This window comes from Vombatus ursinus, unplaced genomic scaffold (assembly GCF_900497805.2).
Source record: "Vombatus ursinus unplaced genomic scaffold, bare-nosed wombat genome assembly UNPS02009132.1, whole genome shotgun sequence".
NCBI lineage: Eukaryota > Metazoa > Chordata > Mammalia > Diprotodontia > Vombatidae > Vombatus > Vombatus ursinus.
Window position 1 is genome coordinate 12,421,929 of NW_020948910.1, and position 16,461 is coordinate 12,438,389.

Sequence of the window (16,461 nt, forward strand, 5' to 3'; positions counted from 1 at the left end):
CTAGTTCCATCAGCAATGTAAAAGAACAACTAATAGCCATTGCCTGATGAAAGGAAAATATCAAAATAATTTCAGTAAATTGGAGCTGGGCAACATAACATAGATAAAGAACCAGCCTCAAAGTCAGGAATACCAGGGTTCAAATGTCACCTGTGACATATTGGCTATGTGACTGTGGGCAAATCACAGCCTCTCAAAGCCACAGGCAATACTCTAAGGCTATTTGTAGAGTAGTACCCATCTGTCTTGATGGAAGGCATTTGCTCACTGGGAGTTTCCCATACCGATGAATCATGGCCATGGACCAGTTGTAAATGAGACTTGGGTTGAATGTAATTAGAGCAGTATTCTGATTCCTAAAAGTAATTTATACTTATAAATAATGTGTATAATATGCTTCATTTAAAAAAAATCAGTTACAATTTAGGGGTAAACTGTATAACAGAAGAAAAGTTGTTTTATATAATTTTTAAAATAAAAGTTAATATTATGCTTAGCTACTGATTACACTAATTTTTTCCAGCTCTGGAGTACTTACTGGATCACTCCCTTCCTGGCCATTAGTACCTAAAAGTTCCATTTCTGGAAGTATGCAGCTGAGGGGAACTGGTGAAGTAGGAAAGCTTTGTGGGGCATTGCTATTTTTTTATGAGGCAATTGAGGTTAAGTGACTTGCCCAGAATCACACAGCCAGTGAGTGTTATGTGTCTGAAACTGGCTTTGAACTCGGGTCCTCCTGACTCCAAGGCCAGTGCTCTATCCACTGTGCCACCTACCTGCACCACTTTTTTAAAAGTTTTTTTTTTTTTTACACGTAACTGGAAATTTTATATTTTTGCTTTTTGGTGAGGCAATCAGGGTTAAGTGACTTGCCCAGGGTCACACAGCTACAAAGTGTCAAGTGTTTGAGGCTGGCTTTGAACTTGGGTCCTCCTGACTCCAAGGCCAGAGCTCTATCCACTGTGCCACCTAGCTGCCTAATTTTGTTTTATTTTTTATTTTTGACCCACCATTAAAAAAAAAACAGCAATAAAAACCCAACATGGAAAAAATAATTAGTAAGGGGAAAAGGTCAAAGGAGGGAATTCTACTAAAAATCAAACAAAAGAACACCAATCTATTGGTGCAACAGAATTTTAAGATATTTTGTTAATCAGGAAGATCCAAATTTTCAGGTTTACACCACTGCCAATTTAACTTTCCTATTGTTAGGAGCTTCTCCCTGCTTCAAAATCTCCAGTGGCTTCCCTTTGTCTACAAAACACAATATGAATGCTTTACTTCCAACATTTGAAGCCCTCCATGTTCTGTTTTTCACTCCATGTACTGTTTTGTCTTCATTCTGCTTTCTACTTGTTTCTGTTTCTTCTGTTTTCTACTTTTCATGCCTCATTTCTCACTATTTCACTTTGTGTACTCTACATTGCTACCAAACTGGAGTACTTGCTACTTTCCAGAGTTGTGTGGCCCTTTTTTTGTCTCTATGGATTTGTGCACACACAGCCTCTATCTCTGAAATGGATATCTCCACATCTATGTCTACTGAAATACTTTCCTTCCTTCAGGACTCAGCTTAAATGCTTCTTCTTTCATAAAAACTTCCCAGTTATCTCTAGACAAAAGAGACTCCTTCTTCTCCCAAGTCTGCTGTGCCTCCCTGCTATATCTTTGCTTTTGTGCTTATCTTATTCTATCATTTAACATTAAGTGATTACTGTATTTATTGTGCTGGCATTGAGAGAATATGCAAAGTTTAGATACAGTTCATGTGTTCTTTTTATTAAATTTATCTGCAGATATTCTTCCAATAAACAGTAAGCTTTTTGAGACCTGAGAAAGGTTGTTTTTTTTCTTTGCATCCCTAGCAAGAAGTATAGTGCCTCACCCACCTTGTTGAATTAACAGAGGGAAGAGATAAAATACATACACAAAGTGCATAAGAAAAATTGCAAAAAAAAAAAAAGTGTTATATGAGGATCAAGGTCCTTAAGGACCAGAGGGATCTGGGAAGTCTTTATGTAGGACCTGAGTCGGACATTAAGGGCAAGTTGAAATTCAAAAGGGAAAGAAGGCATAGGGAATAGAATGAGCAAAGACATAGTGGAATGAGAGAATAAGACACATTGAAGGAGGGAGAAAAAACTGGATGACAAAGGATATAGAAGGGAAAGATAGGGAAGGTGGGCTGGGACCAGGCTGTGGAAGACCTTGAGTTATAAGGGAAATGACAGTAGGCAAAAAAAGGAGTCACTGAGGATTTCTGAGCACATGGGCAATGTGACCAGATATATATGCACAGAGAACAATATAAAGGATATGTTGGAGGATAGAATACAGATAGGAAGAACTTTTAGGAAGCTATTATAATAGTGTAGGTGGGTTAGTAATGAAGATCTATATTAGGGTGGCAGCAGTGGGAATAAAGAGGAAACAGATGCAAATAATGCCTCTTGTTGTTTATTCATTTCAGACTCTTCATGACCCCATTTTGGGTTTTCTTGGCAGAGGTACTGGAGTGGTTTGCCGTTTCCTTATCCAGCTCATTTGACAGATGAGGAAACTGAGGCAAAAGGGTTAAGTGACTTGTCCAGGGTCACACAGCTAATAAGTGTCCAAGACTGGATTTGAACTCAGGTCTTCCTAACTCAAGGCCCAGTACTCTATCCATTGTGCCACCTAGCTGCTGCTAGGTAATACAGCTGAGTTACAACTGTGAAGATTCTTTATAAGAAGTGAGGGAGAGGTAAGGGAAAAATAACTAACCCGAAGGTTTTGAACATAGGTCATAGGGAGAATGGTGGTGGACACAGACAAAAAAAATAGCGAAATTGAATGGAGGGGCAGCTTTAGGGGGAAAAGAGAATATGCTTAATTTTGGACATGTTGAATTTGAAATGGTAGTTGTATGTTTGGATGATGATTTCTTATAGATAGCTGGGGATTCTGGTCTTAAACTAGAGAGAGAGAACAAAAGATAAAGATCTGAAAGTCTCTTTGGGAATAAAACGACTTTACCATGGGAGAAAGTACGTGTAATATGGGAGGGGGGGACGGAGAGGAAGACAGACAGAGAGAGAGAGAGAGAGAGGGAGAGAGAGAGGGAGGGAGAGGACTAGGATGAAGAAACTGAAGGTGACAACAGTTAAGAGACTTATCCAGGGTCATACAGCTACTGACTGGTACAGAATTCAAAGTTAGGGCTTAGCAAGGGCAAGTCTAGCAAACTATCCACTCTACCACCTTCAAAGACAGAGAAGAGGATAAACAGAGAAGTTATACAGTTAGGAAGACAGTATGGAATCTCTGAAGCTAGAAAAGGAAAGAAAATTCAGTGGAAGGTAGGAGTCAACAGTATCAAAAGTTGGTAACCTAAAGAAGCAACTTCAAAAGAGGGAATGAGGTAGACTAGAATGTGAGGAGTTGAGAGAGAACCAGCAGTGAGGCAGCTGGCTACTTTCAATATTAATATTTTTTTTTGAGAAATTTGTTAGTGAAAGAGGGGAGAAACATGCAATAAAAAAGTCAAGGGGAAACTTTTTTTTTTTAGACTTGGAAAAACTTGAGCATGTTTTAAATTAGATAAGGGGTCAATGGAGAGGGAGAAATTGAAGATGCATGAGATAGAATTGGTTGGTGGAGGCAGAAAAAAATGGATTCGAGGGAGGCAAAGGGACTAGCCTTAGTGAGGAGGGATACCTCTTGCTCTTCAGCCAGAGAGATGTAGTGTCATTCAGTATGAGGAACGCAGTATTAACTGAGGGAGCTCCTGTCCAGTGACTGAAATCTTTTCTTTGAAGAAGGTGCTCAATTATTTGCAGTAAGTTCAGGCATAGGGCTATTGTTTAGGAAGAGTGGAAAGAGAGGGGAGCTTTGGAATAGTTGCTGCGGGGAAAGACGTCTCATTCTAACTTGTATTATAGTGGCGTATGTCTCACACGAAACTACAAACTTCTTGACCACAAGAATCTTTTTCTTTGTCATATTTGTCTCTCTGGAGTCTTATAGTGGTAGGGGTATAATGAAGGTGTGTTGAATTGAATAGGTAAAAGACTGCCTACATTTCAAGTTTTCAGAGCATCTCACTGTTCTTTTGGGTTTAATTTACAGCGAACTTTCATGTTACTACATATATACATACATACATATTTAGTGTACATAAGAAAAACAATCTTTTTTTGTCATAGTAATAGTTAAGAGAAGCAATTTATTGGGATATTTATTATCAAGAGCATTAGTCATTTTACATGAAAAATGTGACACAAAAATAAAATGTATCACTTTCAATTCAACCAAATGACTCCTTTTATTTTGTGTATTTTACAATACAGAGATTAAATCTTAGCATATATAGTAAGAAACACCATAATTCATGTAGGAAACACACCAAATCCATAAACGTAGGAAATTTAATGTGCACAATAGGTTCAAATAACTAACCAAGGTTTCTATTTGCTATCTTCAATTAATTACTAATCATTTATAAAGTTTAAAATCCTAACAATATAAAGAATTATGTCCAAATGTTATCAACAGTTCATTTATTTTGCACTGGATAGTTTGTTAGCCTGCATTTGAGCAGGAGAGCTCTTCCTAAGGGGGGTTCATAAGACAAGCTGGGGTATAGATTTTCACAGTTTCATCCCAAGCACAGTCAGCTACCTAGAAAACACAAAAGTTTAAGTTAGCAGAAACATTTATATAGATAAATTTATTTAGATATTTTGAAATGGCAGCAAACCAGAAACCATTTCTGGTACCTATTTTGTCAACAGCATTATCTTTGAACATAAAGAACAAAGAGATATTTTTAACAAAAAAAAAAAATTTACCCTCCCCACATAAATTTCAGAGACACAAAATGCTGTTGACTACACAGATAGCTGGTTTAATCTACTAGAGTTCAAACAACCGATTGATAGAGCAGCATTTCTAAAGCACCTCCTATGTGCCAGGCAGTACATTAGATAGTAGGAATACAAGGACAAACAACAAAGAGCCCTAATATAGAAATGACCCATGCCCAGGTGCTTCCCCAGACTGCCAAGAAAGTGTAGTTCGGTGGTTAAATTAATGATTTGAGATAAGTCTCAACTATGGCAGAGCCTAGTTTTTCTTTTTCTGTGTGTTTAATCTAAGACAGATGACATATAAAGGAACAAAACATGCCTTGTTTCCTATACAATCTGTTGAGCAGAAATGCTATGAAAGCTAGATGGTTTTCATTGTTCACCTTTCTGTTGTCTATTCACAAAGCCAAAAAATACCTTTAGAATTTGCTTCTGCATTTTTGGTCCCGTGGCTCTGGTGGAAATATACATTCTGTATTGTAGTTAGGATTACCTTCATCTTCCTAACACCATACTTGAACCAGTGCATCTTTGTCTACTGCCTCATATTATATGCCCATTTTTTTTTTTCTTGTGTACTTGGAACTGTGGTCATCTGTGCTTTATATTTATTCTACAAAACAAAGTCTTTGTCTCCCTTCTCTTCTAATATATCTCTTTGTATTCACAGTACAAAGCTTATGATATTTAGTTAATACTGTGACCATGCTTAATGTGTTACATAAAATACATATGTGTTTATATGTTAAATGTATATTATATGATATTTTACTATATGCATAATATATGCACTGTTTTCTGTTTCTGGAATATTTTATCTTCAACATGAAGTAGTATCATAAAAACTGGAAGTTACATGGGAGATCTCCCAGCTGTGACAAATGTTATCATTTCCCTATTACAGCTTCAGAAATCAAAAACCCATTTAATTTAATCAAAATACATTAAGTTGTGAGGAAGATGATATTAAACCAATAGCTTCAGCTGATTATAGAATCTAGGCCTCAGATCCACATCAATATTCTCATTTTACAAAGGAAATTTAGGTCTAAATGAGTTAAACTGTCAATAAAATATAAAACACATAGACTTAGAGGCAAGACTAGAACTCAGATCTCTTGAGTCTCATACTAGCTGCCTTTCTTCTTAAAAAAAAAAAAGGGAGGGGAGGTGTCTTTTGAAAAAGACAGATTAACACTGACTATTTAGAGAACTCAGCATAACCTATTTTCCTAGCCACAAATCACAGAAATCACAGCTACTTATCCTTGTGTTTTATGTACATTTTTCTTGTCCTTTCCCTATATGTGTGGCAGTAATTATTATTATTTTGCCAAGGAGATGAGGAACTGAGGAACAGGATATAAATTAATCATCCAAGATTACTCAGAAATTCACTTCTCTCATTGCTGTTTCACTGCCTTGTACAAAGTAAATATTTTTTTGCTGAATGAATTCAATAGTCCACCTTCCAGTCTCTTATATTAAAAAAAAATTCAATAATTAGGGAAATTTATTAACATCCATAAATAAAGCCCTTGTAACATATTACTATGAATGGACCATTCAAAATGAATGCAAATAACCAACAAAATTTAGCAGGATTTTACTACAATTCTTCAAATGGTGTTATGACTTTCTCATGAGAAAAAAAAGCTACTTGAAATCATACTGAACCAAAAATAGCTCAGCTGGGTCACATCTAGCTCTGGCTAAAGACTTTAGAAGGGTGGAAGGGAAGAAAGGAGCTAAGTGACTTGGATGAAGAAGTGAAAAAGAATGACCTCTCTCTAAATAAACCAATTTTTCCTACATAAAGCACTCTTGCTCCCAAGTCTGAGAGAATGCCCAATGTCAATACCTGAACTGAACAGCTTATAGCAGCTGAACAATATCACTCTAAGTTTTCTGGTACCTAAGATGAAAAGGTAAGAATACTGGGTTACAAAGTTGTTTTTTTTCTGCTGAAAGAAAGTATAAATAACTATTTTCAGTGACTATGTTTTTCCTGCAAGTGACCATAAGCAGTAATTTACTATGTGGATCTCTGTAAGGGCTTTAAGCGACTTTGGTGAACAATATCATAAGACCTATTTTTAAAAAAAAGAAAAACAATTAATTTCTTTGAAAGAGAGGGGAAAAAGCAGTTCAAAACTAACCACATAACTGAGACTGACAGTATATGCAACATTCTATACCTATAGTCCCCTGATCTCTACAAAGAGGGAAGGGAGGTTTATTTTCCTGTATATTTTTCTTTGGGGCCAGGTCACGCTCTATTTTTAATAAAAGACACAGAAACACCATTCAACTAAATGGTTCTCAAATTTACTAGAGGCAACTAAGTGGCTAGTGGATAGAGCACTAGGCCTGGAGTCAGAAAGACTGCAGTTCAAATCCTACCTCAGACACTTATTAGTTCTGTGCCCCTAGGCAAGTCACAACCTCTCTCTGCCTCAATTTTCTAAACTGCAAAATGGGGATCATAATAGCACCTATGTCACAGCTTTGTTGTGAAGAACAAATGAGATATTTTTAAAGCATTTAGCACAGTGCCTGGCACATACTGGGCACTTAATAAATGACTGTTCCCTTCTTTTTTATTGGAAAATCCTCTAGTTTATTTTTTTACAGAAGATGCTTGTACTTGGTTTTAGATATCACTTATTTCTGTTTTCTAATTTTTTAAAAAAGGAATAGAACGTGTGTTTTGTCAAAATTGTTTCTGCATTTATTGATAAATAATCATATGACTTGTTATTCTTGTTATTAATATGGTCAATTATATTTGTAGTTTTCATAGTGTATAATTATACTTCATTTCTGTAGTCTCCTCAATAATAATTTATAAATACTTTTTTATCAGTATTCATGAGGGATATTGAAAACCATAAAATACAGAAAAACATAGTTATCTTTCTCTGTTCTGACTCTTCCAGTTTTGGTGTCAAAACCATATTTATACCATAGAAGGAATCTGGCAGGACTTCATCTTCTTCCATTTTTTTTTCAAACAAATTTCAAACAAAATTGGAATTTTAAAAAAATGTTTCAAAGAATTCACAAGTAAATCCAAATGGTCCTGGGTTTTAGTCTTTGGAAGTTCATTTATGGCTTGCTCAATTTCTTTTTCTAAGATTAGGCAAAATCCTTTATTTCTTGTTCAAATAAGCTGTGCATTTAATATTTTTGTAAATATTCATTTATTTCATTTAGATTGTCAGTTTTATTGATACATAACTGGGTAAAATAGTTCCAATAATTTCTTTTATTTCTTTGTGAATTTACCAATTTTATTTTTGACACTTATAATTTAGTTTTCTTCTTTTTTGTGCATTTTGTCGGCTTAAAAAAACACATAGCTTTATTAATTCAATGGTGGGGTTTTTGTTTCGTTTTTACTTTCAATTTTGCTAATTTCTTCTTCAATCTGCAGAATTCCTATTTTGATGTTTGATTGGCAGCTTTACATTTGCTGGTTTTCTAGCTTTTTTAAAGGTTCCATTTACAATTTATTGATCTGTTCTTTTTCTCTTTTGTTGATGCAAGTATTTAGATATATACATTTCATCTAAAAATTGTTTTAGTTATATTCTAAAAATTTTGATACATTATCACATTGTTGTTATTAACTTTAATGAAATTATTGATTATATTTGTGATTTGTTCTCTGACCCACTCATTCTTTAGAATTAAGTTAGTCTACAATTAGCTTTAAAACTTTTAAAATGTTTTTATTAATATCTTCTTTCTTACATCATAATATTCAAAGTATCCTTCCCTCTCCCCAAGAGCCATTCCATATAACAAACTTTTTTAGAGAGAAAAAAAAATCAGCACACCTGACCAACACACTGAAACACTCTGAAAATATGACTAATGCACAATCCCAGTGGACCTCCCACCTCCACAAAGGGGTGGGTTGGGGCTCTCCTCTCATATCTCTTTATTTGAGACCTGCTGTATTTTTATAATTTTGTTACATTTGCTTTTGATTTTTTGATGTGTAGTTGCTCTTTCCATTCACATTCTTGTAGTTACTACATACATTGTTTTCTTGGCTCTGCTTAATTAATTCTGCATCAGTTCACATAGAACTTTCTATGCTTTTCTGTATTTATTACACACATCATATCTGACAGCACAGTAATATTCCATTACAGTCACATACCACAACTTGTTTAACCATTCCCCAATTAACAGACATCTACTTTGTTTCCAATTCTTAGACATCCCAAAAAGTGAAACTATAAATATTCTGGAGTATATGGGAACTTTTTTCTTATTGATGGTTTTCTTGGAGCACAAGCCTAGAAAGGGAGTCTCTGGTTCAAAGGACTTGGACATTTGAGTCACTTTATTTGCATAATTCCAAATGGCTTTCCAAAATGGTTGTACACACAGCTCCACCAACAATGTATTAGTGTGCCTATCATTCTATAACTCCTCCAACACCGACTTTTTTTTTTGCCAATTTGCAGGGGTAAAGTGCAAATACAAGGTTGTTTTGATTTGCATTTCTCTGATTTTTACTGAAGTACAGCATTATTTCACATGGTTGCAAATACTTTGCAATTCTTCTTTTGACAACTGTTCATTCATATCCTTTGACCACTTATCTATTTGGGAATAGCTATTAGTCATATATCTATGTCTATATGTACACATACATACATGTTTATATCTACATGACTATATATACCTATCTGTAGCTATGCGCAATTACATATATAGACATAAACATATCTTTATGACTATATATACCTAGCTGTACCTCTATCTATCCAGCCAATTCTCAGCTTTTGCAGTGGTAACATTTCTAGAAAATGGTGCAAAAGTAAAAAATGCAAATGGTGACACACTGAACCTACAGGAAAAAAGGAGGTTGGGTTCTCACAACCACCAGAAACTGTAACTTTTCTCTAGAGGTTGCTGAAATACTCTTTTCCACACACAATTCGTTATAAGAAAATATGAATTCTGATAATGTACACTTTTCCTAACATAGTACTCATGAAATAATTTATGAAATGCAGAGGAGAAGACAGGCACCACTGGACAAGAGGAGGAGGGGTCAGGGACTGTGATGTCATAAAAATTCTGAGGTAAAAAAGGGAAAGGAGTGATCTGCCATCACTAATCTCCCTTTTAGCTCCATGGTTAAACTGTGTCCCAATGAAAAGCACATGCCACCATCTCATTTACTCACTGAGAAAACCAAATTGATTCTGATTTCATTTTGTAATTGATTCTATTCTATATTACCCCTAATATGCTATAAAACTGCCTAAGCCATGTTTCTTTATCTGAGTTAAGTTCAGTTTTCCTCCCCCAGATAAGCTGTCCCTAAATTACCCAAATTCTAAGAAATATACTGTCTCTACACATCTTACTATCTATGTACAATTAAAGGAAATCTGTTATCTCCCTAACAAGCCTTGCAAGAAACAGGTGGGTGCCAGAAAGTCTCTTATCTCTGCAATGCTGGCTGTCCTTCAAGAAAGTCTGGACTGTGAAGGCTATGACTTTAACCATGCAGGTGGACACCACCAATGAACTTTCTATAGCAACAAGATGGAGGGAGGGGATGTTGCTTGTCTTGCATTCCTGACTTCCATCCAATCATATTGTTTTCCATCATCTATGATACTTTAGGCTTTGTAACCAATCACATTGTTTTGTTTCCAGTTCTTTGTTCTTTTCTACTTCTCAAAACTTTATGAAGGCTAATAAGCCCCACTTCATTAAGCCCCCAATTATCCTAGCTAACTTCAGAGTAACTCATCATCAGGGGGTTAATTATGATTTACAGTGGTTGACTAGGTACCCAAACTGATGGAAACATAGATTCTTTATCCTATGTTGATGATAAATTTCATTTTTCCACCAATTCAAATTTTCTTCCAGATAACGGGTAAAAATATCCATTTTTTATTCATGGATACATCAAATTGTTTGCTGTTTTGCTAGAATCTTCCTGGAGGCATGACAGCTACCTGACAGTTGTCAATAGTGGTAGACACCACAACCTGTACCTTGTTAAGATAATTTATTACCTCAGGGAAGAGAGGAAAATATAAGTATGTGATATCCATTACCTGAGTAGGGCTATGTAGACTTAAATCTAGCCCACATGTAAACTCTGTATGATGCTCCACTGTTTCAAGGAGAGGATCAGGCTTCGAAAAGTTCCAGAATCTGTTGACATAAACACAAAAATGATTCAAGTAGTCAAACTCGTTTTTAAAAAATTACTCTGAGGAATATGGATTATTAACAATACAGATAAATGTTTCAAATACCTAATATGAAGAGAAGTACAAATTAAGACAATTCTGAATTAAATTGCCAAAGGTGATATATGAAAAAGAAAAAAAAGCAAAAGCTAGCTTGACTGTGAAGGCACTATTAGTACAGTAGCGGTGAACAGTTCCAAACAATCTGGTTATCAACTTGAGGTTTCACAAAAAAAGCAACCAGATTGGTTGTGCTGGAACAGTCTGTAATTCCTATTACCAGGGAAGCTGAGTCTCAGAGATCTCTTGAGCTGCAGTGGACTAAGCCAACTGGGCGTCCACATTAAGTTCAGCATTAATATGGTAAGTGCCTGAGACCAGAAGGGCCACCAGGTTAAGGAGGGGCAAAGCAGCCCAGGTAAAAAATGGGGCAGGTCAAAGCTCTCATGTTAATCAGAGTGGGACAAAATAGATGAGTCTTAAGGCTACACTTCAGCCCAGGCAAGAGAGGAAGCCTAATCTCAAAAACAAAATAAAACAAAACAAAAAAAGTAACCAAATACATATGCTCTTTGACCCTGAGATCCCACTACAAGGTTTATACTACATAGGAGTAAATGCTAGAAAGGACAGTCCCATATATGTCAAAAATTTTATAGCAGCAAAAAAACTAGAAGTAAAGTAGGTGTCTAACTGAGTGATAAATGGCTACACAAATTGTAGTACAGGAATATAATAGAATATTACTGAGCTGTAACAAATGGCAAATGCAAGGAACTCAGAAAAAAGAAGATTTGAATGAACCGATGCAGAACAAGAAAGCAGAACAGAACAATGTACACAGTGACTACAATAATGTAAATTTAAAAAAAACACTAAAATACATTAAAATTCAGAATATATATAATGTCTAATTTTTATTCCAGAGGTGTGATAATGAAATATTTTTTCCTCCTTTGTCGGACAGGTGAGGAGCTCTATGCGCAGATTGTTACATACACTGTCATCATTTTCTCAAGTTTTGGTAATTAACAAAACAATAAATCAAGGCTTGATTTGTAGTGTTTACTAATTTCCAAGATGTAAATGGTCACCCTGGAAATTTAACAATGGTAAAAGTTGGCTACAGTACATCCCTGAGTATCACCCATGGACAGTCTACATTCAATGCTGGTAGCCACAAGAAGTCAAAAGAACTAAAGAAAGTTAGTTTCTAGAACTTTGGATACATCCCGTGACAGATTTACAAGAGAACAAGATGATCAGGTGTGAATGGATCACAATCTGCATTTAAAGAGTACATACATAGATATGATCACAAATCCATCTAAATTTTAAAGAAACTCTGCCAACTATGGATTACTATACAACTACCAAGCTAAAAGTTTAAATGAGTTTTATTATTTATCGTTTGATGTTTAAAATGTAATTTTTACTAAGATTTTGCAATTCAATAATGTCCAAAACAGAACTCTCATTTTACAAATTAGCAAACACAGAGAGGTTAAGTGACTAGCTTAAGGTAACAGTTTGTTGCAGAGTTAAGAGAAGACTCAAAGTCTACAATTCTCTCAATTATACACTCATGCCTATCCAAAGTATTAGTCTGCAAGACATGGCCATTCTCTTTTACCTTTATAAATACCTCAGAATATCCTCTAAGGTGGTAATTTCATTTTTTAGTTTTTCAGGAGCTAGGATGGAGTAAGAATATACAAGAATATATTTGTGAGAAGAATGGTTTCTGTTTTTACATTTTTGGTAGCTGAGCAAAAATATAAGTTTCCACAACCAAGAAATATGAGTTAGACCACAAAAACTTCAAAGATCCTTTCCAGTTCAAAATTTTATGATTCTAAATAAAACATTAATGCATTTGTGCTAGACAACAACCTCCTTGGGGATAAGGCCCATGTCTTACTCATTTACTCTGTAATACCCATAACACTCAGCACATAGTAAATACTCAGTATGTGTATTTAAAATAATATCTAATAAATGAATGTCTTCAGGAGTGACATAAAAAAATCTCATTTAATTTTTATTTCACCAGATATGGAAATTTTTAAAAAATAATTTTTCCTCTGTGAATTTCTGTTTAATCATGAAATTATCTTTTTCAGACAATACTTTCCTTATAGTTTGGACTTCTATTCCACTCAATGTAAGAGACCAGCTAAGAATATATTTATTTTCATAGGTATACATTAGAAAATTATATCTATCATTTGAAGTCTGATAATCATAACATGTTACACCTCTTTTATAAAGAAGAATTAGACTGTTTGCCATGGATAAAATGAAGGTTTATTTCTAAATGAAAAGCTTTATTTACCACTTTTTAAAAAATCTGACTCTAAAATATACCATAAAAATACCACATTTTAACTTAGCAAGACATACCCTACCAAAAAAAAAATCCAAAGCCACTCCATTACCTGTAACATGGAAAACACTGAAAGTTCAGCAGATATGTCTGGGAACAGAGTAAACACACAGAACCAACAGTATGAATTTATTTAACCTGTTGGTATTTTTTTCCTCAATAAATGCATAAGGTAATCCTATTAAGTTGTAAAAGGATTGTTGCTATAGATTATTTATTGTTGTTGGTACCAGAAAGGCAATTAATAAGTAGGTCATTTACCAGATGACTAAGATTTACAAAACATTTAGAAAGAGTGATTTCATGTTTGGAAATCTTCCTGTTCAAATAGATAAAAGAACAAGCTGTAGTCTTTCTCAGAAATCATAATAGTGGCCTCCTTTGTTTTTCACATATATTCCAGGATAAAGCACAATTACAGTCAAAATTTAATTTTCCAAACACTGTTATGAATTCTATAGGCAAAAGTAATTCTGTATGTCCTACTGAATTTCTAAAACCAAAATTATTCCTATGCTAGAAAAGTATCAATTTTTTAAATATAATTTATGCAAACAGTTCTTCCATCAGCTATCTGTTGAAAGGTAAGAACTTTGAGGTTTTTGACAAATAAGAATAATACAAAGAAATAGGAAAGATATATGTATGTGTATATATATATATATATATATATATATGAGTGAAGGAGAATAGCAGCAAAGAATCTAATATTGCATGCAGATAAAGACTCATTAAAGTTAATATGTGTTCTTTTAAAAATACTCCAAAGTTTATGGTTTTATGTATTTTTATTTGAGTTTTTGTTACTAAGTTTATAAAACTTTAAAAAAATTTTGTCTTACATAATTTCTGTTCCTTTTTAATTAAACAATTTATTTATTAATTTTTAGTTTTCAACATTCACTTCCATAAGATTTTGAGTTTTAAATTTTCTCTCTCTCCCTCTCCTCTCCACTCCCCAAGACGGCATGCAATCTAATATAGGCTCTACTTACACTTTCATATTAAAGCATATTTTCACATTAGTCATGATGTAAAAAAGAATTAGAACCAATGGGAGGAAGCATGAGAAAGAAGAATCAAAACAAAACAACAAAAAGAAAAGGAGAGCAAATAGTATGCTTCCATCTACATTCAGATTCCATAGTTCTTTCTTTGGATGTGGACAGCTTTTTCCATCGTGAGTCTTCTGGAGTTGTCTTAGATTCTTGCATTTCTGAGAAGAGCTAAGTCTACCAAAGTCAGTCATCACACAGTGTGGCTATTACTATGTACAGTGTTCTCTTGGTTCTGCTCACTTGATTCAGCATCAGTTCATATAAGTCTTTGCAGGTTTTTCTGAAGTCTGCCTTCTTATCATTTCTTTTTTTAAAATTAATTAATTTATTTTTAGTTTTCAACAATCATTTCTATAAGCTTTTGAGTTTTAAATTTGCTCCCCCTTCCTTCCCTCCTCCCTCCCCAAGACAGCACACAATCTGATATAGGCTACACATATACATTCCTATTAAACATATTTTCACATTAGTCATGTTGTAAAGAAGAATTAGAACCAACAGGAGGAACCACAAGAAAGAAGAAACAAAACAAAACAGAAGAAAAAAAAAGAGCAAGTAGTATGCTTTGATCTCCACTCAAACTCCACAGTTCTTTCTCTGGATGTGGATAGCATTTTTCATCATTGGACTTGTGGAGATGTCTTAGATGCTGAGAAGAGCTAAGTCTATCAAAGTTAGTCATCACACAATGTGGTTGTTACTGTGTATAATGTTCTCCTAGTCCTGCTCACCTCACTCGGCATCAGTCCATACAAGTCTTCCCAGGTTTTTCTGAAGTCTGCTTGCTCATCATTTCTTATAGCACAACAGTATTCCATTACATTCATATACCACAACTAGTTCAGTCATTCCCCAATTGATGGGCATCTCCTCAATTTCCAATTCTTGGCCACCACAAAAAGAGTGGCTACAAATATTTTGTTTATATGGGTCCTTTTCCTGTTTTTATGATTTCTTTGGGATACAGACCTAGAAGTAGTATTGCTGGATCAAAGTGTATGCACAGCTTTATAGCCCTTTGGGCATAGTTCCAAATTGCTCTCCAAAATGACTGGATCAGTTCACAACTCCACCAACAATGCATTAGTGTTCCAATTTTCCTACATCTTCTCCAACATTGATCATTTTCCTGTTTTATCATGTTAGCCAATCTGGTAAGTGTGATGTGGTACCTCAGAGATGTTTTGATTTGCATTTCTCTAATCAATTGTCCCTTAAATTCTTAAATGAAATCTGTAAGAACTTCAAGAAATATGCAACTGGATTATTAGCTTATTACATTATTCTTTGGTATTCTTCAACAATAAGGAATATTATTACTTATTTTGAGGTTAGATTCCTTAGTGTTGGTTTGCCTTAGTGAAATATTAATTAATAAGTCATTGCTGGTCAGAGGCAAAGTAAAACTTTGTCAAAAATTTCAGAGTTCATAGTTATTCTGAACCACTTCTTTCTGCATCCTTCCCCACCCTCTCAACAGAGGACCCCCAACTCATCCTTCACCAAAAATTTGAGGCTATCCCCTACGACATCTCCCTCCTCCCCTTCTCATTTCACGTTCCTCTGACACCATTCTTCAAAATTTCTCTCACTCTAATGTTTTTTTTTTATTCCTCACTCTAATCTTTGATGAAGAAGTTGCCCTTCTAGTCAAGGTCACTCCTAGTACATAATACCCTTTATTTTATCGCTTCCTGTTTTCACCAGCAGATTGCCCCACTATCTCCCCTATATCTCACTAATCTTCAATCTCTCCTCATCTACTGATTCCTTCCCTGCTACCTACAAACATTTCCAGGTCTCCCATTCTTTTTGGGGAAAAAAAAACCCTTCTTGGCTCTCTTACTTGTATGACTACCCTTTTCTCATTCCATTTTACTGATTCCTCATCTCTTTCATGCCCCCTAAATGGGGAGTTTCCCAAAGCTCTATCC

The 16,461-nt window shown here is 34.8% G+C and overlaps 1 protein-coding gene across 1 annotated transcript in view; it reads right to left on the bottom strand.

Annotated features, from left to right (window-relative positions):
- Window positions 1-4,521: 4,521 nt before the first annotated feature.
- Window positions 4,522-16,461, bottom strand: part of PEX7 (peroxisomal biogenesis factor 7) — an 82,170-nt gene continuing 70,230 nt past the window's right edge. The window contains exons 9-10 of the mRNA XM_027850701.1: window positions 10,946-11,045; window positions 4,522-4,659 (exon numbers count right to left, since the gene is read on the bottom strand). Of these exons, the coding sequence (XP_027706502.1) occupies window positions 4,591-4,659; window positions 10,946-11,045 (169 nt within the window). The 3' untranslated portion in view covers window positions 4,522-4,590. The remainder of the gene's footprint in view (window positions 4,660-10,945; window positions 11,046-16,461) is intronic.